The sequence below is a fragment of the Acanthochromis polyacanthus genome, chromosome 13 (assembly GCF_021347895.1).
Source record: "Acanthochromis polyacanthus isolate Apoly-LR-REF ecotype Palm Island chromosome 13, KAUST_Apoly_ChrSc, whole genome shotgun sequence".
Classification (NCBI taxonomy): domain Eukaryota; kingdom Metazoa; phylum Chordata; class Actinopteri; family Pomacentridae; genus Acanthochromis; species Acanthochromis polyacanthus.
In genome coordinates this window covers 20,911,567-20,938,975 of record NC_067125.1, presented here as the reverse complement: position 1 = coordinate 20,938,975, position 27,409 = coordinate 20,911,567, and the positions used below count along the sequence as shown (strand labels likewise).

The window sequence follows — 27,409 nt, the reverse complement described above, 5'->3', positions numbered from 1 at the left end:
AAATGGCAAAAATTTTTATTCACGTGACCCTGTTCTAATAAAGCACAAACAGCAAACAAAACAAATGGCGGAACTAACAGCCAGCAAACCATAAGCATTTTTTTACCTTCAAAAGTAGCGACAGACTATTACATATTAACAACCTAAACAAAACCCTGACGTATTTTCTGCGTCTGGCAACACAGACACTGCACGTCAGTCACTTTAATGTTAGCGGACTCTGTTGAATGGCTAAGTTACATAACCACAAACAAATCTCACAATATCACAGTAAATCGAGTTTGTGGGGTTTTTTTTAATTCATGCCGAATTAAAGAGCTGCTCCTCACCATTCACGAGTGTTTGTTTCATATTCGACATCCTGAACTTTATCTTGTAAATTAGCGTCCGAAATTAAATGGGAACATTTGCAATGGAGTTCGTCAGCCGCTTCCACCACTGAACGCGGTAAACTACTTAATAGGAACTGGACTTCAAACAATTTATACACGGCGTCTAAAAGCGTAAAAACTGAAATGTCTAAAGTGTGAGAGGAGACGGTGTATTTTTGGTTAAATTATACATTGTTCGCCGTCAAAGTCATTCATATAAACTGCCTGTAATGTGCAGCAAATAGTAGTTAACCGGCGCCAGCTCTTCAGTGACCTTAACGGGTCCGTACCTCTAGTACAGATTAATAAGTAAAGGCCTCTGGGTAGAGAAGATTTGCTTCTGTGTCGTGATCCTGAAGGTGACAACATGTTATTAAAGTGCATCAGCTGTGCATTTCCAGCATCCACACACTCTGTAACATATGATGCATTCTCTAAGCATGGACCCACGATGCAGCTTTCACAGCCAGAAGATCCCACTCTTCCTTTGCATTGAAATCTGTTTTTATTTTGCCAGTATGTGTTACAGTTTTTTTATATTGCTAACACGCATTGGTCGAAACTAAAGTCCCATGTTCACAACTCTGAACTCAGTCTGCAAAACAGAAATCCATGTGGACCGAACTGTGAATCACTTTCCATTGCTTTCACACAAAATGCATTCAGTGACCACAGTCACCAAAATTCATGAACTCTTTTCTCAGTTTCTAGTTCACCACCTGTAGAACACTAGACTTTTACAGCACATTTTTCAAACGCTAACACACTGTTTTCAAAACAGTGAAAACCACAATCGAAACAGAATGATGGGGGGGGAACAGGTGCAGTCACATTGAAATCTATTGAAAACCATATCAAAATATTTAAAATTAAAATAAATGAAAAGATTAGGTAATTACACACAGCTGAGTGTAGTTGTCAGCTGAAACCTGATTTAGGTGATTTGCGTTTGGCCTCATCAGAAACCATATAAAAGGAGTGGCTTCTGATTGTTTTTCCTTTGGAAAAATGGATCAAAGAGCACTGGCTCAGGTTGGTGGAGAGAGAAGAGTGGCCAGGAGAGGAAGAGGAGGAAGGAGAGGAAGACCAAGAGCTGTAGTCTCTGATGAAATCAGGGCCACAGTGATTGACCATGTGGTAAATCATGGACTCTCTTTAAGAGAGGCTGGTTCAAGGGTGCAGCCAAACCTGCAGTGTTCGACAGTTGCAACAATTATGAGAATCTTCCAGCAAAACAACAGGTGAGACATGCATCCCACGATTACCGTATTGTACCCGATTTTACAAAAAAAGTCATCTGTTTTTACATCAGCTGGGATTTTGGGAAACCTATTGATTACAGTATTTTGTGTTTCATATTACTGTACTGTCTGTAGGATGCATAGGCTGCCACTGTGATAGTCATGAATGAATATGTCACAAGAAAAAAAGACAGTTACACCAACCTGAAGAGGGTTCTGCAGGATTAAAATATTCCTGTATACTGTTGTTAAAATTAGCATTTAGAACCAGTTAAATATACTGTAGTTTAAATTGTTTAATATGTTGTAAAAAAAAACATGGCAAAACTTTGAGAGGCTATATGAATATTGAGGGATCTGTGAGCCAAGAGGTTGCCAGGATCTGCGATCCGCTTGTTTAGACTTGATCGTGTTTGATTGCTCGTGACTGCGGGAGCCGGAAGGTAGAACCGTCCGCCGCTGTGCGTGTACAGTGTTTTGTAGCCGCTAACGGCGTGTGCCATACAGTATAAGAACCAGTGTAAGAATCTGTGCTTTTATGCCGTTTTTGCTATTTTGGTCAAGAGAAAAAAAAAGTTTGTATTACTGTTTGTACTATATACAAATGCAAATGATTTCATATTTGAAATATCGTCATACGGACGACGGTGGTGTGTTGCGGGTTGGGATCGTGTTTTCACATGTTCTGAGATTTGTGTAATAATTATGAATTCATTATCTGAATGTTCATGAATTGTTTGTATGTTTATTGTTTGTAATAAAAATTCGGACTGGAGTTGGCGAAGGAGCATTGCATGGTGTGCACTGCTCTTTTTCGTCCGCTTCTGCAGGCCGTAACACCACCTACAAGAGGAAGAGGTCAAATTTTCACGGATGTCCAGGAAACAGCTGTCATTGATATGGTCATTACAAACAGTGCCATAAAGCTGAGGGAAATTTGGGACAGAGTGCTGAGAGACAATGCAACCTTTGCCAATGTGAACACCGTCAGCACTACAACAACTGCCAGAGTCCTTGAGAAGCATCAAGTAAGGATGAAGCAACTGTACAAAATACCTTTGGAAAGAAATGATGAACGTGTCAAACAACTCCGTTATCAATACGTTCAGGTAAGATGTTTATTCAGTTACTAACCAAGAAGACATACATAACTATGCATAATGTGCTGTAAAACCACGGATTTTCTTCATTTTAGACGGTCATAGAGATGGAGGCCAGACCAACTCCACATGAATTTGTATATGTGGATGAAGCAGGATTCAACCTGGCAAAAAAAGATGCAAAGGAAGAAATGTCATTGGGCAGCGGGCAACAGTTGATGTGCCAGGACAGAGAGGCACAAATATTACAATGTGTGCAGCCCTCTCCAATGATGGTTTGCTTTTACATAAACCTCTCACTGGCCCATACAACACAGAGAGACTCATTTCTTTTTTAGATGACTTTCATTTTCTTCTTGTGCCAGCAGGGGAGATCGGTGAAAGGGCAATAAATGCTACATTTGTTGTTGTGTGGGACAATGTGGCATTCCACCACTCTGCTGCAGTGACTGTGTGGCTCACTGCACATCCCAGGATGTCTGTGCTGTTTTTACCTCCATACTCACCCTTCTTGAACCCCATAGAAGATTTTTTTTTTTTTTTTTTTTTTTTTTCCCAGTGTGGAGGTGGAAAGTTTATGATGACTCTCCACACAACCAGCTCTCCTTGCTGGATGCAATGAATGCTGGGTGTGAAGATATTTCTCCTGAAGCCTGCCAGGGGTGGATCAGACACTCAAAAAGGTTCTACCCACAGTGCATCAGAGAAGACATCAGATGTGACGTGGTTGGAAACATGAGGCCAAATGCAGATGACAGGGTGTGAATGTTGCAGCCTATGTGCTACTGGTTTCTGAGTTTTATCTCTTGATTTCTATTCTGCCCTGTGAATTCTGCTTTTTTTGTTGTTGTCTTTACAGTAAACGTTTTTTTTTTAAGGTCCCAAAGAACCTATGCAAAGGCACAGAGAAAATAAAGTGTTCTTGAAGTAAATTGCTGTGTTCTTGATTCATTCTTGTTGCAATATGTTACAATAATTTAGAACACTCAAAGCACAAAGATCTTATTTTATAATATACTGATTTATCTAAAAAGAAATCATTCAAACTTGAAAGATTAAACTTTATTTCATGTAATGCTCTGTTGTTGTTATTTTGTGGTTCAGTGTGCTCAGAGTGACAGTGTTTGTTTCCAAAGTCAGACTATTTGCTGGTGTTGTGGTTGATTGGGCTTATTTTGAGAAATGTATGAAGTGTTTTGTTGGTGAGAAACAGTTTTGGGGATTAAATTAACTGTTTAGCTGAGATGCATGATGGAAATGCAGGCTGTGTTAAGAGTTTTGAACATGTGACTTCAGTTTTGATCAATGTGTGTTAATAATCGAAAAAAAAAACCTGTAATGATAAAATGTTCATACTATCTATCGATAGATCTATATGCATATCTCTATATATGTATATAGATATAGAGAGAGATACACATATAGATCTATTGATAGATAAATAGATATACACACACATACAGTATGTATGTATGAAGGCAGAACCCCCACTACTAGTGACTTGGAGGTTGGCACGTCCATTATTTTCTGCCAACCACAGGTAAATGTGGTCTGTTGGATATTAACAGGGCTGGTGGTGTTAGATGTGCCTGGTTTGCATGTGATAACGTCGCCTCAGCCTGCAGTAAAACACACGGTCTTTGTCAAGCAAACTGTTAGGTTAAGTTTTGAAATGGAAGTTCCCATTCAAGTTGCCTCTCTTTAAACTCGAGGAAACTAATCGATTCAAACAGACCCTGCACTTCTCGTTCTTAAGTTTTCATGGCAGTTAGCAAACAACACTATAATGTGTTACAACCAACTATGGATTGGGAATCTAACCTTAAATTCAGTTTCTAATGATAACTGACAAAATGGCACTAGTTTTTTTTTTAGACCAGTGTTAAAGTGGGACTGCTTGATTGCTTTGACAACCAACTAGAACATGATTTCACATTGTCATCATGGATAATTGGGTGGAGATTGATGGGAAATGGCAATTATCTTCATGTACTATTTAAGCTCTAACACAATAAAGTATGCAAACAGTGATTGCATACTGTCACATTGTCTCCAAAGTGACTACACAATGAGGTATATTACTGTGATCTGCATAACTGATGGAATACTGATTCTGTAAGAAAATTGAGGACACTAAGAAGCATGAAATCAGCTTTAATATCTTCAGTAGTTCAGGCCAGAAGCTTACAAAGTATGAACACATCCTGTACAAAAACAATTTACAGATAACTCCCATCCCTCAGAAAAAAAAAGGGTAACACTTTGTAATAACTATACACTATTAAGCATTATTTAAGCATTGGTTCAGCATAATTTCAGCATTAGTTAATCCTTAAATCCTCATGAACTCATCATGAATTCACCATTAGTAATGCATTACAAAGCATTAGTAAAGACAGTTTTAAATGTTCAACTAACACATTATTAAGCATAAGTTAAACATTAGTAAAGTGCTTAGTTCATCGTTAACTCATCATTTGTAACTAATTAGTTATACGTGCTTAATTAATCATGAATTCATGATCTGTATGGCATTTATTATGCATTACTAAGCACTTAATAAACCCGGTTAAAAATGTTTTGTTGCTCATTGATAATCTCAGTTGTTAATACTTTATAAAGGGTTAGCAACTGTGTTAGTATATGAGTTACAAACACATATTCATACTCAATGAATAACATATTAATGCGGTTACTATTCATTAGTTAAGTATATTCCGTGAGCCCATCTAAAGTGAGGACTATCTATGCTTTATAAAGCATTTATAAATGACACAGAAGCAAAGATATACAAAGTGTCAGTTTTATTGGTCCCAAACAATACAAGCTCTTTTAAATACACACTTTAAACAAATACAATCTGTAAAATTTCAAGTAAACTTGACAAACATCTTCAAATAACAACAGTCTGTGATCGTATAAAATAGAAAAATAAAATACAAGCTTGACATGTTAAGGATTGCAAAGTGTGTATTTAAAAGAGCTTGTATTTTATTTTTCTATTTTATACGATCACAGACTGTTGTTATTTGAAGATGTTTGTCAAGTTTACTTGAAATTTTACAGATTGTATTTGTTTAAAGTGTGTATTTAAAAGAGCTTGTATTGTTTGGGACCAATAAAACTGACACTTTGTATATCTTTGCTTCTGTGTCATTTATAAATGCTTTATAAAGCATAGATAGTCCTCACTTTAGATGGGCTCACGGAATATACTTAACTAATGAGTAGTAACTGCATTAATAAGTTATTCATTGAGTATGAATATGTGTTTGTAAATCATATACTAACACAGTTGCTAACCCTTTATAAAGTATTAACAACTGAGATTATCAATGAGCAACAAAACATTTTTAACCGGGTTTATTAAGTGCTTAGTAATGCATAATAAATGTCATACAGATCATGAATTCATGATTAATTAAGCACGTATAACTAATTAGTTACAAATGATGAGTTAACGATGAACTAAGCACTTTACTAATGTTTAACTTATGCTTAATAATGTGTTAGTTGAACATTTAAAACTGTCTTTACTAATGCTTTGTAATGCATTACTAATGGTGAATTCATGATGAGTTCATGAGGATTTAAGGATTAACTAATGCTGAAATTATGCTGAACCAATGCTTAACTAATGCTTAATAGTGTATAGTTATTATAAAGTGTTACCAAAAAAAGGAAGGGGGGGGGGGGGGGGGGGACAAAAGAATAAAGAAAAAAAAAACAAACATCCACTAAAAACAGTTTCCACAGTATCTCTATATAAATATGACTTAGGTACCAACTAAAATGCTTGAAACCCTAGCACAAACATAAAAACTGAATTAAATACAATCTCCAGCAGTATAATGTATTTCCATATATGAATTCGGTCATATTTTGATCATGTTAGATTGCATTACACTGTGACAGTAAAGCCTGTTACTTTCAGACACATTCAGTGGGTGGATATTTTGTTCCTGCCTGAGGAAACACAATACACAAACACATTAGCCACATCCTGTTCACTAACAAGACCCAATGCAAGATTGCACAGAGAGACACACACCTGTTTTTCTGCTGTAAAAAAACTATACTGTCCACAGATCACTGTTCTGCTGTCAGAAGTCAAAGTAAGACTGAGCAAATACAAGTTCACTTGTAGCTCTCCTTATATATCAGTGGTGGAGGTATGGATTAGTGGTTTGCCCTTTGATTCATTAATGATGCCTGATCATTTAAAACACAAAGCCAAAGATGCCACAAGAAATAGTATTTTAGGACCAGCTTGTCATAAATGGCTACATTTGTGTCAAGTATTATTGTAATACTACAGATCTCACTGCAGTGTTTCACCACACTGGTTAAGAGCCTAAGAAAAGTCCCTTGATATTCAAAACTGCAGGGGTCAGTGTGGACTATCTTGTTTCCAACATTGTAATAAATATAGAGTATTTTTCCATATTTTGGAGAGTACATTTTTCTAAAGATCAGTACATCCAAGTTACAAAAATACATTGCTTGTCAATAACTCATGTGGTATCTCCCCTCATGTCTGTCTCTAAGGTTTACCAACTTTGTGGTGCTCAGAGGACTGAACATGACACTAACTGCTCTTTGAGGCTGTGCTTATGTACAACGGTGCTTTACATTAAACATTAAGCATGCCCACATGTTCACAGTGACAATGCCAGCATGCTGATATTTAGCAGATGTCTTCCTTATTGATGTCTTAGTTTAGGCTTTGTGATAGCATGGTAACATTTGTTCACTAGCACTAAACACAAGTCCAGCTGAGGCTGAAGAAAACATCTTTAGGTATTTGGTCATAGACCACAGTCCTGGAAAGACAGAATTTTTGACTTAAAAGATGGCATTTAATGAAAACTCAAATGGTCTTGCACCATTTGATGACTTTTGTTCATCTTGGTACCATGCATGCCTGAACAAAACCTCATGGCAATCCATCTAGTAGTCACTGTGGTTACTTTAGTATAGAGCCAAGTGGCCACACAGCACTGCAACTGCTAGTGTTGCTAATAATGTATTCATCTACGGATTTTGTTGTCAAAAGTCTTCATGTCCACAGTGTGTTCTGTAGATCAGCCAAAGTCACCAGGATACTGTACTGTACTGTATGTATCTGCATTGGAGGCCGAAAACTCTGAGACAAACACAAAACCTTAAAACCACCTAAAAATCAAACAAATAACCCTTTAAATATGAACTTTGTGTCCCTGGTATAAAAGTTATTACTCTCTTCTAATTAGTATACACTGAAACCAACAGCCTTCCATGTTATGATGATTGCATTCATAGAAGACTAGAGATTACAAATATGGAGATATGCTGTGGACAGACAGGCTCATGATCGCCAATGGAAACTGGTAACCAGTCTGAAACGTAAAAACTGATTCATGTAGATTGATGTAGACATCGATAAAATAAGATAAAAGAAAAAAAACACAGGCCAAACATAGCAGGAGAGTGACATGCAGTAAAATTTGTCTGGGTAGGATTTAAAACTGGGCTGAGCTCATTGTAGTGTCAGTGTATTTAGCAGTATCTGAAATCTCTCTATCATTTATCCATTCCCCATGTAACCAACACTCAAACCTACACAGCAAATTTTGGTTTTGAACGTTTTCTTTTATCTTTTCTTTTTACATTGCCACTGGCAGCTGTATAAATACATAATAGTAATTTTTCCATCATGCAATGTGGACCATTGGATTGTGGAATGAAACAGCGTAAATGCTTTTTAGCAGACTTTTTATGTTTTAGTATTTTTAGATATGTGCACTCACTCACGCTTCTTGCATCAAACTGTGTGCACTCACATAAAAGGAGGCGTTTAATGCATCATGTGACTCTTCCACAGAAAATGAAGACATGGTGTGCCACCTACTTCAGTCAACAGGTTGTTTTAATGGGGAGCTAGGAGGAAGATAAAAATTTATGACAGTGAAAAGCACTGCACTGCAAATAATGCAAGACAGGAATGCTAGTAGAAAACTGTTAAATGTGTGTCAATTTAGCTGGTGTACTTCCATGTGTAAAAGTTAGCTGCAACTTAGAAATGTTAATAATATTGATTGAAACATTATTAATTTATTAGGGCTGTTTTACCGTCAATAATTGTGTATTACAAGAAAAAAAAACAGCAGCTCATTTAGATGTGCTAACATGATATGTTTGAACACAACAACCTTTTGTTGCTTCTAGAGTATTGTCACTACAGGTATTTATGAGCCATCATCAAATTTGATGCTCATTCTACTGAATGACAACAGAAACAAAAAACGTGAGTGAGAACAGCTGTATTGGGAATTCAGCCACATGGAAACAGAAATGAGTACACTAGTTGTAAGATGAATGACCAAATAATTGGGTGTCGGACACATTTTTCTTTGGTGTATATCAAAAGTATAGTAGAAGCCCTTAGTTGTCTGTAACCTTTATATTCTAGCACTGTTTTGCTTATGCTTTGCTATAAATCATCCATCCATTCTCTATACACCGCTTTATCCTCACTTGGGTCGCGGCTGGAGCTTATCCCAGCTGACTTGGGTGAAGGCAGGAGACACCCTGGACAGGTCGCCAGTCTGTCGCAGGGCTACATATACAGACAAACAATCACGCTCACATTCATACCTGCGGGCAATTTAGAGTGATCAATTAACCTCAGCATATTTTTGGACTGTGGGAGGAAGCCAGAGTACCCGGAGAAAACCCACAAATGCACAGGGAGAACATGCAAACTCCATGCAGAAAGATCCCGGGAAAGCCGGGACACGAACCAGGGAGCTTCTCGCTGCAAGGCGTAAGTGCTATCCACTGTGCAGCTGCTTGCTATAAATCAAAAACGGAAAAATATCTCTGTTGCAAAGAGAACCAGTCCAATCAAACCTAGTGTTAAGAAGAAGCCTCTGCATGAAAATGACATTTAGAAGGACAAACGCATATTAATGAAGCTGTAAATGCAAATACAACCCATATTAAGCTGTCTGTCAAAAAGCCAAACATGAGCTGCAACATACATGCAGGAGACAGTCAAAAAAGCTGCTGCACTAGTCAGTGGCCCTCTTTCTTGTTTCGCAGAAACATTTTACTAGTCAATGGATAGGCACAATATACCTGAACTACTCCTTCTGTCTTTTCGCTGTGCTTGGCAGTTAATAAAGCTCTTCATACAATGATATGTTCTGTGACAGATGTATGTTCCACTTTGCATCTAAAGTTGCATTATGGTACTTAGCCAGAGTACTGAAAAGTAGTCTACATGTCTTAGTTAAAGCTTCACACAAAGGCTGTGGCCAAAGTGACAAGTTCAGCCTGCCTAACATTTTCATGGAGACTTTATCAGGTGGTGTGAAGAATGAAAGCAACAAGAAGACAGATCAAATGCTAACACTAGCTAAAAATGCAAAAGCACTCTGAAAACCTCTTCTTTCCAGTACTTGCTTATTCCAATACAAATGAGGCTCAGCTGGTGTATTTGTACATGTATGGACAGTGTGCATTTAGGCCCTGATGGCAGTGATCTCCCAGGCAGTGATGGTGACCCCATGACCTTCACCAAGAAAAGAATGGAGTAAGAAGACAGAAATCAGGAATGCTGGAAAACAAGTATAAACAGGCAGAGAAACAGAAGCAAAGACAGGGATGGAAATGCAGGAGCAAATAGACAGCAATCTGTGAGAAATTATTAAGATGTCTGGTGGAAAAAAGATGAAAGAAACTTGGAATGGGGCATCTAAAACACCATCCTTGGATATATAAATTGAGTAAAACCAGATCTTTACCCAAAATACAGAATAGCAGTCACATTAGAAATGGCCATTGATATTAGTTGATCCACAACAGGACAACTCAAATAATTTATTTTTCATGAAATAAAAGTCAGCATAAACATGTTTTGACTAGATTAAACAATGTAGACTCCAGTTTTGAATGTTGGTGAGAATGGTTCTGCATGCTGGTTCATGCAGGAAAGTGAAAACTCTCATTCTATGATACATACTCTGTGGTTTTCCAAAAGTGCCCAGGATGAGACAGCCTACGGTTCAGTTTGGGAAGTCTATCGAGCATGCCTGCCAGCTGAGTAAAAGCTGGCCTGTCGTCTACCTTGGAGGACCAGCAGGCAGACAGGATCTCCTGTTGGGATGGACAGAAGAGGATTAATACATGACACAGGGTTTCTCAACTTTTATTGATCAAATATGTTAGGTGTACGCTACTTTAAAATCCAACTATCACTGACCGCAAATTTGATGTAAATAACAAATGTAATGCATAGTCAATTGAAACCTTAGTGCCTCTACTTCAGAAGTGAACTCTATTGGACAGAGCCTCGCTAATTTGCACTACTTCACTTCACGCAGTGATATACGTGCAGCTACCTGGCAGCAGCAAATGTCAGCCCGTTTTGCTAAAACAATCTTCCATTTAGCATTGCAAGACTATTTGAGAGGGAGTAATGAGTTAAATGGGACAAAAAGCAGTGACAAAAAGCTATGTCAGGCACTTTCTACAGTTGCTAGGCTACTTAAAACTGACCCAGGTACACACAATAATCTGTAACTTCAGTTCTTGTTTTTCTGAACCTTGAAGCTAAGTCTAGAGCATAATTTTAGTTCATAGTATGTATTTCTGAAAAAAAAACTAATAATTGTCAAGTACATGTTAAAATGCAGAAAAACAATTTGTTTTACATAATTCTGGAATTATTTTCTTTAAAAAAAACAACAACCAAAGTTTACCTTCAAGAAACTAATATGGAAGCATATGTTGGACTTGATAAGGCTATTGTATTGGAATTACATTTTTATTTTCAAGTTAATATTCACATTTTATTAACATCCCCAACTGTCTTCCATGATGGCCTGAATATTTCTGTATAATTATAGAGGAACGCAAACGTAAATTGTTAACAACAATTATATAGATCCATAAAATTAAATTCATACAAAACCATGCCAGTCTTTTCAAAAAGGAGTAACTTCTGTCTTGAATAGAAAAGATGCATTTTCCCCAATAGTGGCTGTCTAATGGGCCAGTCATTTTGAGGGGTCTCAGTCCTTGTTTTACTAAGCACATATTGTAGGCTAAGAGCCAGCATGTTTGGAATGTTTGCTGGAAAAACAGTTGTCTCAGCAAGATGGGTGTTGATGTTCTTCTACAGTCAGACTCACCGTGACCTCTTTGCCCAGATTGGCCTCTGCCAACACCTTCCTAATTCCCTCACTGCTGCCTACTAGCCAGATTTTAGCTTCCACAGGCTGGTCAGTGATCGGCCAGTCTCCAGTCTGCAGCTCATACCAGATTGTTCTACAAATGACACACACAAATATCAGACCAGGTAACTTGTGGTGAAGGTGAAAGCATGTTATATGCTAAACTTGTTTACTTTCCACCTTTGTGCACATCAAGTGAGCCTTCTCAAATATCCTAAATGGAGCATGAAGCACACAGAACTGACATTTTCAAACATTTGTGGCCTTAAAAGTAATAAAGCATGTCTGGTCTGCATTTGTGACTTAAACCCAAGATTACACAAAAATGATTAGTGTGTTAACTGTCACTAGAAAGTTTTAATTTGATTTAAAGAGAAATCAACTGTGGAAAAAATAAAAACAGGGTAAACTTATGGGACCTGCTTTAAATGTTGGTACATGTGAGTCCCTCCATTTGAAACTGTTCTATATTCCTGCACAAATAGACTAAGAGTGACTTCCAACACTGCACTGAAAAATGAGAGTGCAGTCTGGAGCATCTAATTGTTGCCTAGGGATGGGTAACGAGCCCTGGTATTAAACGAACCCCGGTGCGATATTTTAAATTCCGGAGGATCGATAAGCTCCGACAGTAACGGTTCTAACTGTACTTTACAAAGGAAGAAGTTTGTTGCATTACACATTCTGTCTGCTCACCATAAGACATGTGTCTGACATGCATGTGTCCATGATACTCTTCAGCTTTCTAGATCTAAAACGGAGTTCTGTCTGTCACAGCCTGTAGTTCTGACAGACAGAACTCCTGGTGTCTGAGGGGCGGAGCCTCTCCATCACTCACCTGCAGCTCTGTGCAGCACAAACAGGTGACCAATGTTCAGTAGTCTGATTAAAGTTCACTACAGCTGATGCAGGAAATGTTCGTTGCCACAAAAGTGACACGTTGTTTGTATGTCAGAGCAGAAACTGTGGAAACTTCCAGTAAAAGTTTATCACATACAGACGGAGAAATGCTCCGTTTGACTGCTGAGCTCAGAGTTCATCTCTCACTAACCAGGTATGGTATGTCAGTCCACACTCTGAGTTAACTAAACTGTGATTATAAGGGAGCATTTGCCAGCTGTCTGTTAAACTGTCTGTGTTCAGAAATTCAGTCTAAAAGTCAGAGCATCATCTGAACTGTGGTTCAGAACTGAGCAGCAGGATGATTTGATAAACTCTGACTTTATTTTAACCGTTTCTCTGACTGAATGTTGGTGTTGGCGCTAGAAGAAGTACTTCAACTGTTTTCTTCATTAAGCTATTAAAATCACACAGTAAAGGTACTGTATATAATAGAAAGTCCTGCATTCTTTTTAGTGAGATAGGTTTTACCAGCACAATGTACTAATATTTACTTAATATTACAATGTGTGTGTGAGCTAATAGTTGTGCTTGAATTATCTCTTGCTGGTTCTCTTGTCCACAGCCTGTGAGGTTAAGGGATGCTGGTGCTTTATCGTTACTCAGTGGTTCTAAATTTCGCACCCTTAATATTGTCAATGCCACCTAAGCATTTGTTGATAAGTATAATCTGTAACAGTACCCAAAAGCATAAACGTCAGCAGCATTGGAGAAAGGCAGCTGGTCCTCATCAACCTCTGGGCTTATCTTTTGAACAATCTCTGGAGCGAGGTAGTAGATCCAGCCCTGAGGTATCCGCAACACATTCTTTCTTCTAAACACACATAAGCACAAACATACACATGCACAAATATTCATAAATATATATATATATATATATATATATATATATATATATATATATATATATATATATATATATATATATATAAAAGTAATAGTAAAAATGAGGAGACTGTGGCTTACCAGGGACACTGACAATTATTATCATTTGTTTCATTCCTACCTGCCTTCTTGTACCACTCCAGACATCCCAAACAGGCCAAAGTCTGTAATGACGACCTTGTTGGAGTCATAGAACACGTTCTTAGACTTCAGATCCTTGTGAATGATGCCTTTGGCATGTAAATAACCCATTCCCTGTAATAGAGATGGGCAACTACAGTTATTATTTAACACTGCATCTTCTACAAATTTAAGCCTGATAATGTATTTTTGTTATTCATTTTCCAGGGTTAAAATATTCCATCAACAAATAACACACACAAATGTATGGCCTGGATCCTTTTGAAGTGGACTGAGTATAAATAAATAAATAAATAAATACAAAACACTGCTCAGTGATCTCTGCAAATTATGCAACAGACACAAAAACACAAGTGAATCCACAAAAATGCTGTCAGAAAGACAACGGCGAGTCACTGAGAGATGAATACAGGTGTACACATACATTTTATTCTGGATTGCGACATGTTTCCAGCTTGGTGCGTCATTCATATTGAACATATTAAATCTCCTGTTTCCCTCTCTTTCTTCTTGATCTTTAAATGACTCCTAGCATAGCTGTGGTTTCTACGGCTTCTCACTAATCCACGGCTGAATTTATAAGCATTTACTTATATATCTTTCATGAAATACAATTAGTTCATTACTGACTGTTTAGAATCATCAGTTAACCTCAGCATGTCTTTGTTTTATGGAAGGACGCCGGGGCACCTGGTAAAATCACGCATGCAATAATATTAAATTGACATTTATTTTGAAATTATTGATTACAGTGATTCCTCTCTTGATTCTGTCTTCACACAAGTTTGCTAAGGCTCAAAGGTTGCTTACCTTTACAATTTCCTGGGCAATCTGTCTGGTTTTATTGATGTCCAACATGTGACCTCTTTCTCTTACAACTGTGTATAGGGTCAAACCTTTGCAGAAACTGCAGAGGAAACAGTATTGTTATTGTGACTGAATTTACATCAAAACATGAACAAATTTTGATCAGAGCAAGAACTTACATGTCATATATGAATTAATATGTAAAATTAGTTTAAGAAGGCACCGAAATTGTATTACAAATAAAGGAAAACAGAGTTATAAAAGTCATGTGGCCATACCTGGTGATGATAGCAAGGTGAGGAGGAGCCATGCAGGCGCCCATGAACAGGACTACATTCTCATGCCTGGTTTGCCTGTAGTTCATCACCTCCTTCTTGAAGACTTTCAGATGATCCTGGTTATTACCGTCGATTTCCAGTAGACGAATGGCCACCTCACCATGCCAGCGACCTTTATGTACCTTGCCCCATCGACCCTGGACCAAAAAGTCAGATGCACCACTTTTGTTGGACTCAGTGTTGAAATATCACATTCTTAATACTAAGTAGTATTTAGTGAGTTTGTTACATCTCCATTTTCACCTTGCCAATAAGCTCTCCAAGCTGCAGCTGCTCATATGGTATGTCCCATTCCTGAAGGTAGACACTGGTCTGGCTGGCCTTACGAGAAATGGGGCCTCCTGAGCGGCCAGCAGCTGCACGGCGGTATATGGAAGAGGGAAGGTCATCCAGACCGTCCTCATCATGCTCCTCAGAAGAAAAGCTCTTTTTTCTGTTTCTTGTGTCAGCTGCTTCTTCATCCACAGCTGGGTAGTCTTCCTCCTTGGACAGAAGGCAGGATAGCGAAATTGATCAAGTACAGTAAATGTTTAATTAACAATTAATTCAATCTATAGTGCAGATAGATAAAATAACATGTTTGCCAGTAGCCTATACTACAAAGCAGGTGCTATAAATGAGACTATATTAGAGACAAACAGACAATAAAGCTCTTTTACCGCCTCCTTTCAGTGATGAATCTCATTATATGTGACTGTCAGTACTCACCTCTCCATGTTGCAATGCTGTCAGCTGTGTCTCAGTGAGCATCTCCTGTGACACTCTGAAAGAAAAAAAACAATAATTAGCAACAGGTTAAAAGTATAAACCTGCTAGTCTGAGTGATACTGATATTTGTGAACCTCATATCTCAGAGAGATGCTAAAAAGTAAGCTATCCACATGTAACTTCTACACTGGACTACTGTAATTCTTTATTAACAGGATGTGCCGATAACTTCCATCAGTTGATCCAAAATGCTACAGCCAGAGTTCTCACAGGAGTCAACAAGGGTTGAACATATTCCTCCCACATCAGCTTTTATTGGCTTCCTATTAAATCCAGAAGAGTTACAAAAGAGCAGCTCAAATATAATATATGTTGGATACATAAAATAATACATTATTGTATCATCTTGACCGTTCTATGTGAAGTGCCTTGAGATGACTTATGTTGTGAAGTGGTGCTATATAAATCAAACTGAGCTGAACTGAATAACTACTGAGCTATTATTATTATATTCAGAGCTGATACCCTTATAGTTTACTAGCGTAGACTGCACTTTACTTTTCTAATCCTCTTGTGAGATTTGAAAGTAAGGAATGACAGTGACTATATACTGTATTAAGCATTTGCTGCTATGTACTGAGCAAGACATTTTACAGTACAAAAATGAACCTGCCAGTGCTCTCTGGTGAACACACTATGTAAAGGCGACTCCATTTCAAAATGGACTGAAACACACCTTGTGGCATTTCTTTCTCATCACTACTTATGAACAACATATGACAGTAATACTCATCAACAAGTTCATGGCTAAAAGCAGACATGCGATAAACTAGCATTCTCTGAGACAATGTAGTTCCTCATAACAACTGTAGGACATCATGTGTGTTACAGAATCTCTATCAGTGTTGTTGTCTCTTACCCAGGCACATAGTGGCCTCCAGAATGTTGAACAGTGTGTGTGGAAGCAGCAACATCTGTTGGAAAACACAACTTGAGAGACTGCAAATGGTCAGGTCCATAAATGTTTGAACATTGACACAATTTTCAGCATTTCTGCTCTGTACACCACCACAATGGGTTTATGCTTGAAGTGCACATATTCATCATTCATCTAATTTGAGGGTATTTACATCCAAATCAGTTGAACAGTGGAGGAATTACAACACATTTTAGATGTGCCCTCCAGATTTTTAAGGGACCAAAAGTCATTCGACAGACCATATAAATCAAACTGTCACTTTTTAATATTTGTTAGCAAATCCTTTACGGTCAATAACATCCTTAAGTCTAGAACCCATATACATCACCAGACGCTGGGTTTGATCCCTAGTGATGCTCTGCCAGACCTCTACTGCTGCTGTCTTCACTTCCTGCTTGTTCTTTGGGCATTTTCCCTTCAGTTTTGTCTTCAGTAAGTGAAATGTAGCTCAATTAGATTCAGGTCAGGTGACTGACTTGGCCATTGCAGAACATTCCAGTTCTTTGCCTTAAAAAACTGCTTGGTTGCTTTCTCCGTATGCTTCAGGTCATTGTCCATCTGCATCGTGAAGCAGTTCTCAAGCATTTGGCTGAATATGAGAGATAATATAGCTCAAAACACTTCAGAATTCATTCTGCTCCTTCTAACATCAGTCACATCATCAATAAATATAAGAGAACCAGTCCCATTGGCAGCCATACACGCCCACACCATGATACTACCACCACCATGCTTCACTGATGAGCTGGTATTCTTTGGATCTTGAGCAGTTCCTTCCCTTCTCCAGACTCTTCTCATCATTCTGATACAAGTTGATCTTTGCCTCATCTGTTCACAGGATGTTGTTCCACAATTGGCTCTTTTAATTCATTTCACTTCAATTTTATTTATATAGTGCCAATTACAATTCAGATTGTCTGAAGACACTTTACAGAATCCATATGCCTGAACCCCCAGAACAAGCCCTTAGGCAAGAGTGGCAAGAAAAAAACTCCCATTTAACAGGAAGAATCCTTGAGCAGAACCTACTTTTAGAGGTTTTCTGGCAAATTCCAATCAGGCAATCCTGGTTTTGAGACTCACCAATGGTTTACAGCTAGTAGTGAATCCTCTGTATTCACTCGGCTAAGGTCTTCTCTTCGTTATTGGCTTTCACCTCCTACAGACTGTTCTTGATCTGGACAATTGTTGTGAAAGTTTTTCTTGACCAATGAAAGGATTCTTCTGTCATCCACCACATTTGTTTTCTATGGTCTTCTAGGTCTTTTGGAGTTGCTGAGCTCAGCAGTATGTTCTTTCTTTTTAAGAAAGTACCAAACAGTTTATTTGGCCTCACTTAATGTATTTTTTAATCTCTCTGATGGGTTTGTTTGGATTTTTCAGCCTAATGATGACTTCCTTCACTGATAGTGACAGTTCTTTGGATTTCATATTGAGAGTGGACTATATGTAAATACCACACCTGAAATGAACTGTAGACCTTTTATCTGCTCCTTGTAAATGAAATAATGAGGGAATAACACACACCTGGCCATGGAACAGCTGAGCAGCCAATTGTCCAATTAATTTTGGTTCCTTAAAAAGGAGGAGGGCACATCTAAAAGATCTTGTAATTCCTGCACCGTTCACCTGACTTGGATGTAAATACCCTTAAATTAAAGCTGAAAGTCTGCACTTAAAGCACATCTTGATGGTTTTATTTCAAATCTGCTTTGTACAGAGCTGAAATGCTGAAAACTGTGTCATTGTCCAAATACGTATGAACATGATTGTACTTGCTACATATGATTTCAGAATACAGGATGTTCAATGCATTTTGTCTGCATCTCTCAAACTACCACATTTTACTCAGACACTAATTAACAAATTGAGTACTCAAAAGACAGATTAATCCTGTATTTACAAGGTGCTTGCTGAACTCCAGTTCACTCATGATGCCTTCATTGTGTCAATATCCACAGCTTGTTAAAAAAGACTTTGCTGTGCAAGTGTTGAGCTGAGTCAGCCACAAATGAAATAGAGCAGTAATAGTCACTAAAAAAAGGCATTTGTCAGCAATCACAAATGAATTTCATGCTTCAGAGAAACAAGATGCAAAAATAAATTTTGCTGCATAAAAAGCAAGCTTCACAGTCATTCAATATGTATAAGGGAAACATCATAACAAAACAATGGGGGAAACCCGCTCAGTTGGAGTCAGAAGGTGTGTTGCAACAAAGATAAGGCAAACAACTTTAGCCAGTCAAACCCTTTGTGATTTCTTATTCTAAATGTGCTGCTAAATGCTTCAGTGAAGCTGCTGTAATTAATTTGTACTAATGCTGATTTTGCCACACAACTGGTATTATTGTAAAATCATGATTTTATTGCATCTCTCAAAGTAAACATTTTAACAACCAATCTCTCATTAGCTGCCTCAGCTGGACCACACTGCTGTCTTTGTTGAATGCTGGATCCCATCATGCATTACACTAGATATCTGTGTATGTGTGACACCAAAGACAAGCTGCTGACCTGGGAAGTGGAAGCGGTTGTCCCTGTAGCTCTGTGGTGATGGGTTGGGCGGGGGGGTGGCACTGACACTTGAAGGGTTACTCTGCTGGAAATGTGCTGGGGAGGAAGGTGTGGAGGAGGTGGCTGATGATGGGTTACTGCTGGAGTCCAGGTGGTGTAAACTGGGAACAGGCTCCTGCTAACACACCATACTGAAATCTGTGATTTTAATAGAAATGGCTGTCCACTGACAGCATTTATTTCTTGGAAAGTAATGTTGATACAGCTCTACACCTCTACCATTTTCTCAACATCAACTTGACAATGAACACAGTTCAGCAAGAAGGACAGGAGTCCATGCATATGTACTGTACTTACCCTTTTGGTTACTGCCTTTGGCAAAGTCCCAAACTGCAGTGGGATTTCTACTGTGTGATCAATCCGATTATTGATATCTGATGGCACCGATTCTGCCCTGCGCATCCTTGGCACTGTAATTCAGATTCAAATAAGATGTTTTTTGATATCACATTAATTATTAAATTGCAGGTTCACAATTTTTAAAGTAAGTCTTAAACTATAGACAAGTGTCCACATGTATAAAACAAGCTCTACTTGCTGTAATTATTGCTCTAGAAAATATACTCCCCACCACAATATCCTTCCTAGTGTGCTTGCAGTGGCAGCGGTAGGGAGTTAGCATGCATTTTAAACGTATTGTGCGTTAATATCCCATTGGTGCTGTCATCACTAGAAAATACACATAAATCACCTGGATGTTTAGTCTACAGATATTGGTGACTTCCTTAATGCACTCAGCATGTTATGACCTGACAAAGCCCATACATTACATCTCTAGAGCATGAAAAGAAAAAAGCGTTCATGTATTTCTCTGACAACAGACAGTGGTGCTTGAAGCTGTGTAAAGTTTTTAGACCCTAATAATTATTTTGACCTCAACCAAGAAGTGTATGAAGAGAACCTATTTACACGAATGACACAACAATATTATGCTTGTTTATTTATTTGTTCAGAAAACAGATACAGTGTACTTTGGGATTAAACAGAAATGAGAGTCAACTGTTTTTAACCAATCCAATGACAACTATGGAAAGAATAAAAAAGTTTTGTGAGGACCTCAGAAAAAGAGATAGTGGTTCTCATCAGGATGGAAAGAGCTACAAAACCACCTGTAAAGTGTGTGGACTCCACCAAAAGCACAGTCAGACAGACAGGACGTAACTTACATTTTGATACCCGCCCCAGGACAGGACAACCAACAAAGACCACTCCATGAGCATTACTGACACATCAATGAACTTTGATTTATGCTAGCGAATTCTGAACAAAAATATCAGGACATCTATCTCAAGAAAAAGTGAGTCATGAAGCATGAGAACAACCTTCAGTACACAGACTGGTCTACCAAAGAAAGGTTAGAGAGGAATAAAGCTAATGTTTTGGAATGACCTTGACCTAAATCTAGTGGAGAGGTTGTGGAGGGACATGTCCCAAAAGTTCAAGTGAAGAAACATACCAACATTCCTGGGTTGAAAATGTTATTTACAGAGAAATGGGCTAAAATTCTTCCAAGCTAATGTGAAGGATCAAGTTATAGTAATCATTTAGTTGCAGTTACTGCTGCACAAGTAGGCACATTAGAAACAGAAAGCAAAGGTTGACTCACTCACAGATCTATAATGTTCACTTTTCTTAATAAATAAATTACTAAGAATGATACTCTTGTCTCTTGTTTATTTGAGTACTCTGGGTATTTTTAGGACTGTAGAAAGAAAGCAGATTCTAAAGATTTCGCAAAATGTCAAGTATCATTGTAATTTAGAAAAGAAAAAGTGGAAAGAAACAAAGATGCTGAATGTTCCTTACAAGTGAGAAATGATATCCGACATGAGGGCGCATCTTTGGTACATTTGTTGTGGCACTTCAACCTGTGAACATATGGATGTGACATACACTCATGAGACCTATAATCAGATATGGTGGGGGAGCTTAATTGCACAGTTCTTACTTGCAGTGTTTACACTTGACACCAAACATCATGCTCTTGCAGCACACTTGGCACGTCTGGGAAAGCCAGGACTTGGTTGAAAACCTACAAATGGCAGAGGAAGAAGGAAAAGGAACAATTTTTTTTCTCATCATAATGACTTTAATCTCTGTAAGCCTGAAGAATAAAGTTAGGAAGTAAACCAAACCAGATATCAGAGGAAAAGTGCTAGTTAAAAATCTTGTAATTTTAGTAAAAGTTTCTCTCTCTGACCTTCAGGACCTATAACTAAAACCTCAGTTTTGTCCTGGTTGAGCTGTAGGAAGCTCACTGCCATCCATGACTTAATGTCTAAAATACACTTTAAAAGGGTATCTATTGGCCCCATGTTATCAGGAGACACAGCAATGTACAGCTGTGTGTCGTCAGCATAGCTATGGAAACTGATGCCATGTCTCCTGATGACGTCCCCAAGAGGAAGCATATAAAGATTAAAAAGCATTGGACCTAAAATTGGCCCTTGGGGAACCCCACACCTAATTTCATGGGTTCCTGAGGAACACGTACCCATACTTACATAAAAACATCGGTCTGCGAGGTAAGAACTGAACCAGTTAAAAACAGTACCAGAGAGGCCAACCAGGTGTCTGAGTCTGTTTAATAAAATATGATGGTCTACTGTATCAAAAGCGGTGTTTAGATCCAGTAGAACCAACACTGTTAGTTTATTGTTATCCAAGTTCCACCTGATGTCATTTAAAATCTTTAAAAGTGCTGTCTCTACTGTGGTTCATCCTGAAACCAGAATGATGTTTTTCTAAAATGTTAATTCTGTTTACAAAGTCATTGACTTGGTTAAAAACCAGTTTTTCAAAAATTTTACTTAAAAATGTAAGTTGGATACAGGACGGTAGTTATTAAAAACACTGGGATCTAAATTGCTCTTCTACAAAAGGGATTTCACCACTGCCGTTTTAAAGGCAGTGGGGAAGACACCTGTCTGACGAGAGCAGTTCATTATGTTTAAAAACGTTTCCTCAAAGAATCCAAAAAATGATTTTAAAAGTGGTGTGGGAATAGGATCTAAAAGGCAGGTTGTTGGGTTTACTTGGGAGAAAGCTCGACCAAGTGTCCCTGCATCAACCTGGGCAAAACTCTCCAGGGTTTCCTCAGACAAGAACAGCAGATCAGATGGGTTAACAGATAAAACTTGGTGGGATAAAAGGCTGGATCTGATGTCCTTGATCTTGGTTCTGAAGTGGTCTGCAAAGTTCTCACAAAGAGCGTCTGATGGCGCTTTAAAAGCTTTATTAAAATTAGTGCCTGTTAAAACATTAAACGTGGAGAAGAGGAACTGGGGGTTGTTTTTATGATCTGTGATGAGTTGTGAGAAATGAGATGTTCTTGCCTGTTTCACTGTTTTATTGTATGTTTTGAGTTGTTGATGTAGCATTTCATAATGTACTGTCAAATTTGATTTTCTCCATCTCCTCTCAGCACTCCTGCAGTTTCTTTTTAAATAACCCTTATTTTAAAGCCTAACAAACCACCAACAGAGTGCTCATCATATAGGGGAATTAGTCTCATGGGATGTGATACGAAAATATTATGCAAAGTGCTCTCTAAAATATTAGAAAAATATATGCCCAAATTAATTGCTGACAATCAACAAGGATTTATTAAAGAAAGACAAAGTTATCACAATATCAGACGTGTTCTAAATATACTATTTGAGAAACGAGAAGCAAAAGACACGGCAATGCTGGCAGTGGATGCATGTCAAGCATTTGACAGAACAGAGTGGAATTATCTTTTAAACTTCTTCCAAGATTTGGTGTGGGAGAAACATTTACTCAGTGGGTTAAACTGTTATATACAAATCCTACTGCACAACTTCTCCCTAACAATAATATATCAAAACCCTTTAGTTTACAGCGTTCAACTAGACAGGGGTGTCCACCAGTGGCGGCTGGTGGTGAAATTTGTTGGGTGGGCTCACAAATGCATAATACCGATTAAATGGTTAAAACAGCTTGCAAAAGCAACATCACCTATGATACATCAATTACAGGTACACTATACTTTTTTAGTGCTCTACATCAACACTCTCACTCTCACTCTCTCACACACACACACACACACACACACACACACACACACACACACACACACACACACACACACACACACACACACACACACACACACACACACACACACACACACACACACACACACACACACCCCTACAAAACATGTTCCAACTGCAACGACTGCCCACAGACAGCCTGCTGCAACTGTCTTATTACAACTGTTTGGCGACATGTAGTGCAAAACAGGCCTTCAGTACAACAGATGACCTCAGCAAAAACAAGGTGTCGCAGTCCTTTAACAGGTCAACATGGGCCTACCTTATTTGAAAAAAAGCTCACATCGACGGCTGATGTGATCCCAGTCTCTTAACTTCCAGCTTTTCCTCCAAAGACATTGAGGAAAATGGACATGAAAGCAAATAATCCACCTCGTTCAGGCTAACGCCCGCCATAGCTTAACCTTTTCTCACTGCGTCAAAGGCCTGTGGGCTGACTGAAGTTAGCCCAAATGATCAGTAAATCACGGGGGCGGGACATGACACCTGTCAACCACTTACAAGAACGAAATGAATGAAAGCGGACTGTATCTGCTCGGGCTGTAAAAAATAAGCCCATTTAGAGATATTCTATGTTTTTCTTTTGACTGATTGGTGCTGTTGCTACCTTTGTTTTCACCTAAACTTAAAACAATCTGTTGTAAGTTATTTGAAAAATAATTTTCTCATCTTTTTTGTGTTGGCCTGGGAGGGCTTAGCCCTGTTAGCCCATTTATACCAGCCGTCCCTGGTGTCCACTGTCCCCATTGTTGTTCACACTAGCTTTGGAACCTTTGGCTATTGCAGCGAGAACTCAAGAAGGAATATCAGGTGTCAATATTGGAGAACAAAACCATCTCATTTCACTTTTTGAAGACGATATATTTTTTCTCACAGATCTCAATAACACGCTTCCTAACTTGGTGAGTTTAGTTGATGGCTTTGGTGAATTCTCAGGTTATAAAATCAATAACACAAAATCTGTGCTAATGCTTTTGAATGAAGAAAAAATCCTACTCTAAATACTGAATTTACAATTGCAGCACAAGGTTTTAAATATTTAGGCATTAAAATTACTTCAGATGTAAACAAAATAGTTGCAGCAAACTATAACCCCCTGGTAGAAGACGTCACAGAAACGTTAATTCGATGCTCGAATTTACCCATATCCATGATAGGACGAATAAACATTCTAAAGATGACAATTATGCCAAAATTTTTATATTACTTTCAGACACTTCCCTTGGCATTACCACCTTCTTTCTTTGATAATTTAAATAAGGTATTTAGCCAGTTCATATGGAATAATAGGAAAGCAAGGCTGCGCCTTAAATTACTTTACTTGCCTTATGAAAGAGGAGGCCTACAAATTCCGAATTTAAGATGGTACTATATGGTGGCACAGCTAACATCAGCTTCACATTACTTTTATACAACATCACCTCCAGCTTGGGTAAATATTGAACAACAGTCTATTCCAGAATTACCAATATGCAATTATCTTTATTCTGCAGATTTACATAAACTGAAAAAACAAACAAAAAACCCCTTCTAGAAAAACACCAATAGTGTATGGCACACAGAGCACAGACATCTGGGAGAATCTATAACTGTGTCCCAGTTCACCCCTATATGGAATAACGATCAGTTTATACCTGGCAGAAAAGATGGGGCATCCATGCAATTAATAATCTGTATATCGATGGAAAACTACTTACATTCAATGACCTGTCTGACAAATACCAAATTCCACTGAAACATTTTTACAAATATTTGCAGGTAAAAAACTTCTTGTCATCTAGGTCAAAAGGAATCATGTGTATACCAGAATTATCAATAATTGAACAAATGGGAAAACAGGGAGAAAAAGGCCTACTGTCTCAATATTATAACCTGATGATGTCAAATTCCAAGGACTCTTCAACAGATATATTGAATGCATGGAGAAAGGGCATACAAGAAGACATAGATGAAACGGACTGGAATGAGGCCTGTTTAAAAGCCCATAAACAAACCATAAATACGCGACTCAAGTTACTACAATATAAATGGTTAACAAGGGTTTATATATCCCTGGAAAAATTGCATCAGATGTCAGATCATATTCCTGATATGTGTGCTAAATGCCAAGATAATAAAGGAACTCTTTTTCACTGTTTATGGGAATGTTCAAAGATAAAAAATATTTTGGAATGAGGTAATCAATTGTATGTCCGAGGTATATAAAGTCAAGATTCCTTTTTGTGCCAAACTTTGTATACTGGGAATATATCCCAAATATTTTGCATACACTAAGAAACAAATTAAAGTGTTGGACTTTGGACTGTTGCACGCCAGGAGAGCCATCACCTTGAACTGAAAGAGCATGGAGGCTCCTTCTATAAAACAATGGATAAAAGAACTATCAGAATGCATTGGACTGGAAAGACTGACTTACATTACTAAAGGAAAACTGGATATAGGTGTCAGTTGGTGCAGGTCTACCAGGTGTGAATGGATATTTGTGTATATGTTCTTTATGTATATTATCATTTATCTTGTTTTGTATAAAAGTTGAAAAGCAATAAAAATATTTTGAAAAAAAACACACACACCCAGCTAAAGTGTTGCAGCAGTGCCCACAGAATGACAAACAGTATCTGTTAGTTTCGTCTAACTGACCTGTGTGTTATGGCTAGACCAATGTCTCTCCTCATTGTCTGGGGGGAATTCCTGTGCATGGCTACATCTGCGAGGAATATTAGAATGCCGCATGTTAAAAACACAAAAATAGTGAACAGCAAAATGAAACAGAATTGCAAAAGCACCAAGAAATGCAGCATCTGTTATGGGAACTCACTGTCCAGTGGGGTGGGTGTGATGGGCATCATGTATGGTGCTGAGGATGGGGTAGGGCCCGGTGTTGTGGCAGACAGTGACCTCAGTGTTGAGTCCTCAGGACTGTTCCCATAGCCATTGATCTGAATAGAAGCCAACAACTTGTTCTTCTTACAGGATCTGCAAAGACAGAGACCACCTGTTAATCAGCAATTAACAGACTGTGTTAACAATTAATTGTTAAAATTAATTGTGAAACCCACTTCGTTGTAGGATCCTCAATGCGGTTGGCCAGCTGTGACTCATGACTCTTGCTTCTTGTCAGTGCAATGTTTGGGAAGAGATGCAGCAGTTTGCGGGAGGGTGGTGGTGTGTGGGAGGGCTTCACAGTGCACGTCTTAGATGCTCGGTTGGCAGGAGGGCTGCTTGGCTCCAGGGTGTCAGCCATTTCTTCAGGTAATGTGTTGGGTCTCTGGTCATCTGAACAAGGTACCACTGATATGGAGATGGAACGACCGTGGGTGCTAGTCGGCTTTAGTGGGGTGAAAGGGCTACTGAGAGAGAAGGCACTGCTGTCTTGTTGGGGCTTAGAGCTGCAGTAGCCTGGGTCATGACTCGGGTCATCTCCTAAGTCGAAGAATATAGGTGTAACATCAGCATCCAGATAAAAATCAGTACAGCGTTTTAAAATAATGTGGCCTCATCAAGTGATAGTCAGTCAAAAATGAACATTTAGGAAACATATTGAAATACAGTATTGGACTCATTGCCAGAGGTACAGTGGCTCTGAAAGCTCAATGCACAGCCACTGCTGAACACATACAAAAGTTCAAGCAAGTAATGTGACAACATGTGCAGAATTTGAGATAAAAATATACGATAAAAGAAAACCAAATGGAGAGGATTGAAATCCCTGGGATCTTTCTGCGTGGAGTGTCCATGTACTCCCTGTGCATGTGTGAGTTTTCTCCGGGCACTCCCGGCTTCCTCCCACAGTCCAAAAATATGCTGAGGTTAATTGGTTACTCTAAATTGCCCGTAGGTGTGAATGTGAGTGTGATTGTTTGTCTGTATATGTAGCCCTGCGACAGACTGGCGACCTGTCCAGGGTGTCCCCTGCCTTCACCTGAGTCAGCTGAGATAAGCTCCAGCACCCCCCGAGACCCTAGTGAGGATAAAGCGGTGTATAGAGAATGGATGGATGGATGGACAAAAGAAGATTCCAGGGAACCCAAAACAGTGGTGAACATGCCCAGACATACCGCTGCTGGAATG

General features: G+C 38.5%; 1 protein-coding gene across 3 annotated transcripts in view; it reads right to left on the bottom strand.

Annotated features, from left to right (window-relative positions):
• Positions 1 to 6,415: 6,415 nt before the first annotated feature.
• The window catches only part of LOC110967641 (kinase suppressor of Ras 1-like), a 35,700-nt gene continuing 14,706 nt past the window's right edge, over positions 6,416 to 27,409 (bottom strand). For 2 of the 3 annotated variants that reach the window (XM_051958153.1, XM_051958151.1), the window contains 17 exons: positions 26,398 to 26,761; positions 26,157 to 26,314; positions 25,979 to 26,045; positions 21,211 to 21,294; positions 21,069 to 21,130; positions 19,560 to 19,672; positions 19,203 to 19,380; positions 16,629 to 16,683; positions 15,710 to 15,764; positions 15,245 to 15,484; positions 14,942 to 15,138; positions 14,667 to 14,763; positions 13,837 to 13,970; positions 13,513 to 13,644; positions 11,889 to 12,024; positions 10,718 to 10,851; positions 6,416 to 10,267 (listed from right to left, as the gene is read on the bottom strand). In XM_051958153.1, the coding sequence (XP_051814113.1) occupies positions 10,180 to 10,267; positions 10,718 to 10,851; positions 11,889 to 12,024; positions 13,513 to 13,644; positions 13,837 to 13,970; positions 14,667 to 14,763; positions 14,942 to 15,138; positions 15,245 to 15,484; positions 15,710 to 15,764; positions 16,629 to 16,683; positions 19,203 to 19,380; positions 19,560 to 19,672; positions 21,069 to 21,130; positions 21,211 to 21,294; positions 25,979 to 26,045; positions 26,157 to 26,314; positions 26,398 to 26,761 (2,294 nt within the window). In that variant the 3' untranslated portion in view covers positions 6,416 to 10,179. The remainder of the gene's footprint in view (positions 10,268 to 10,717; positions 10,852 to 11,888; positions 12,025 to 13,512; positions 13,645 to 13,836; positions 13,971 to 14,666; positions 14,764 to 14,941; positions 15,139 to 15,244; positions 15,485 to 15,709; positions 15,765 to 16,628; positions 16,684 to 19,202; positions 19,381 to 19,559; positions 19,673 to 21,068; positions 21,131 to 21,210; positions 21,295 to 25,978; positions 26,046 to 26,156; positions 26,315 to 26,397; positions 26,762 to 27,409) is intronic. The other variant, XM_051958152.1, reaches the window with a different exon arrangement.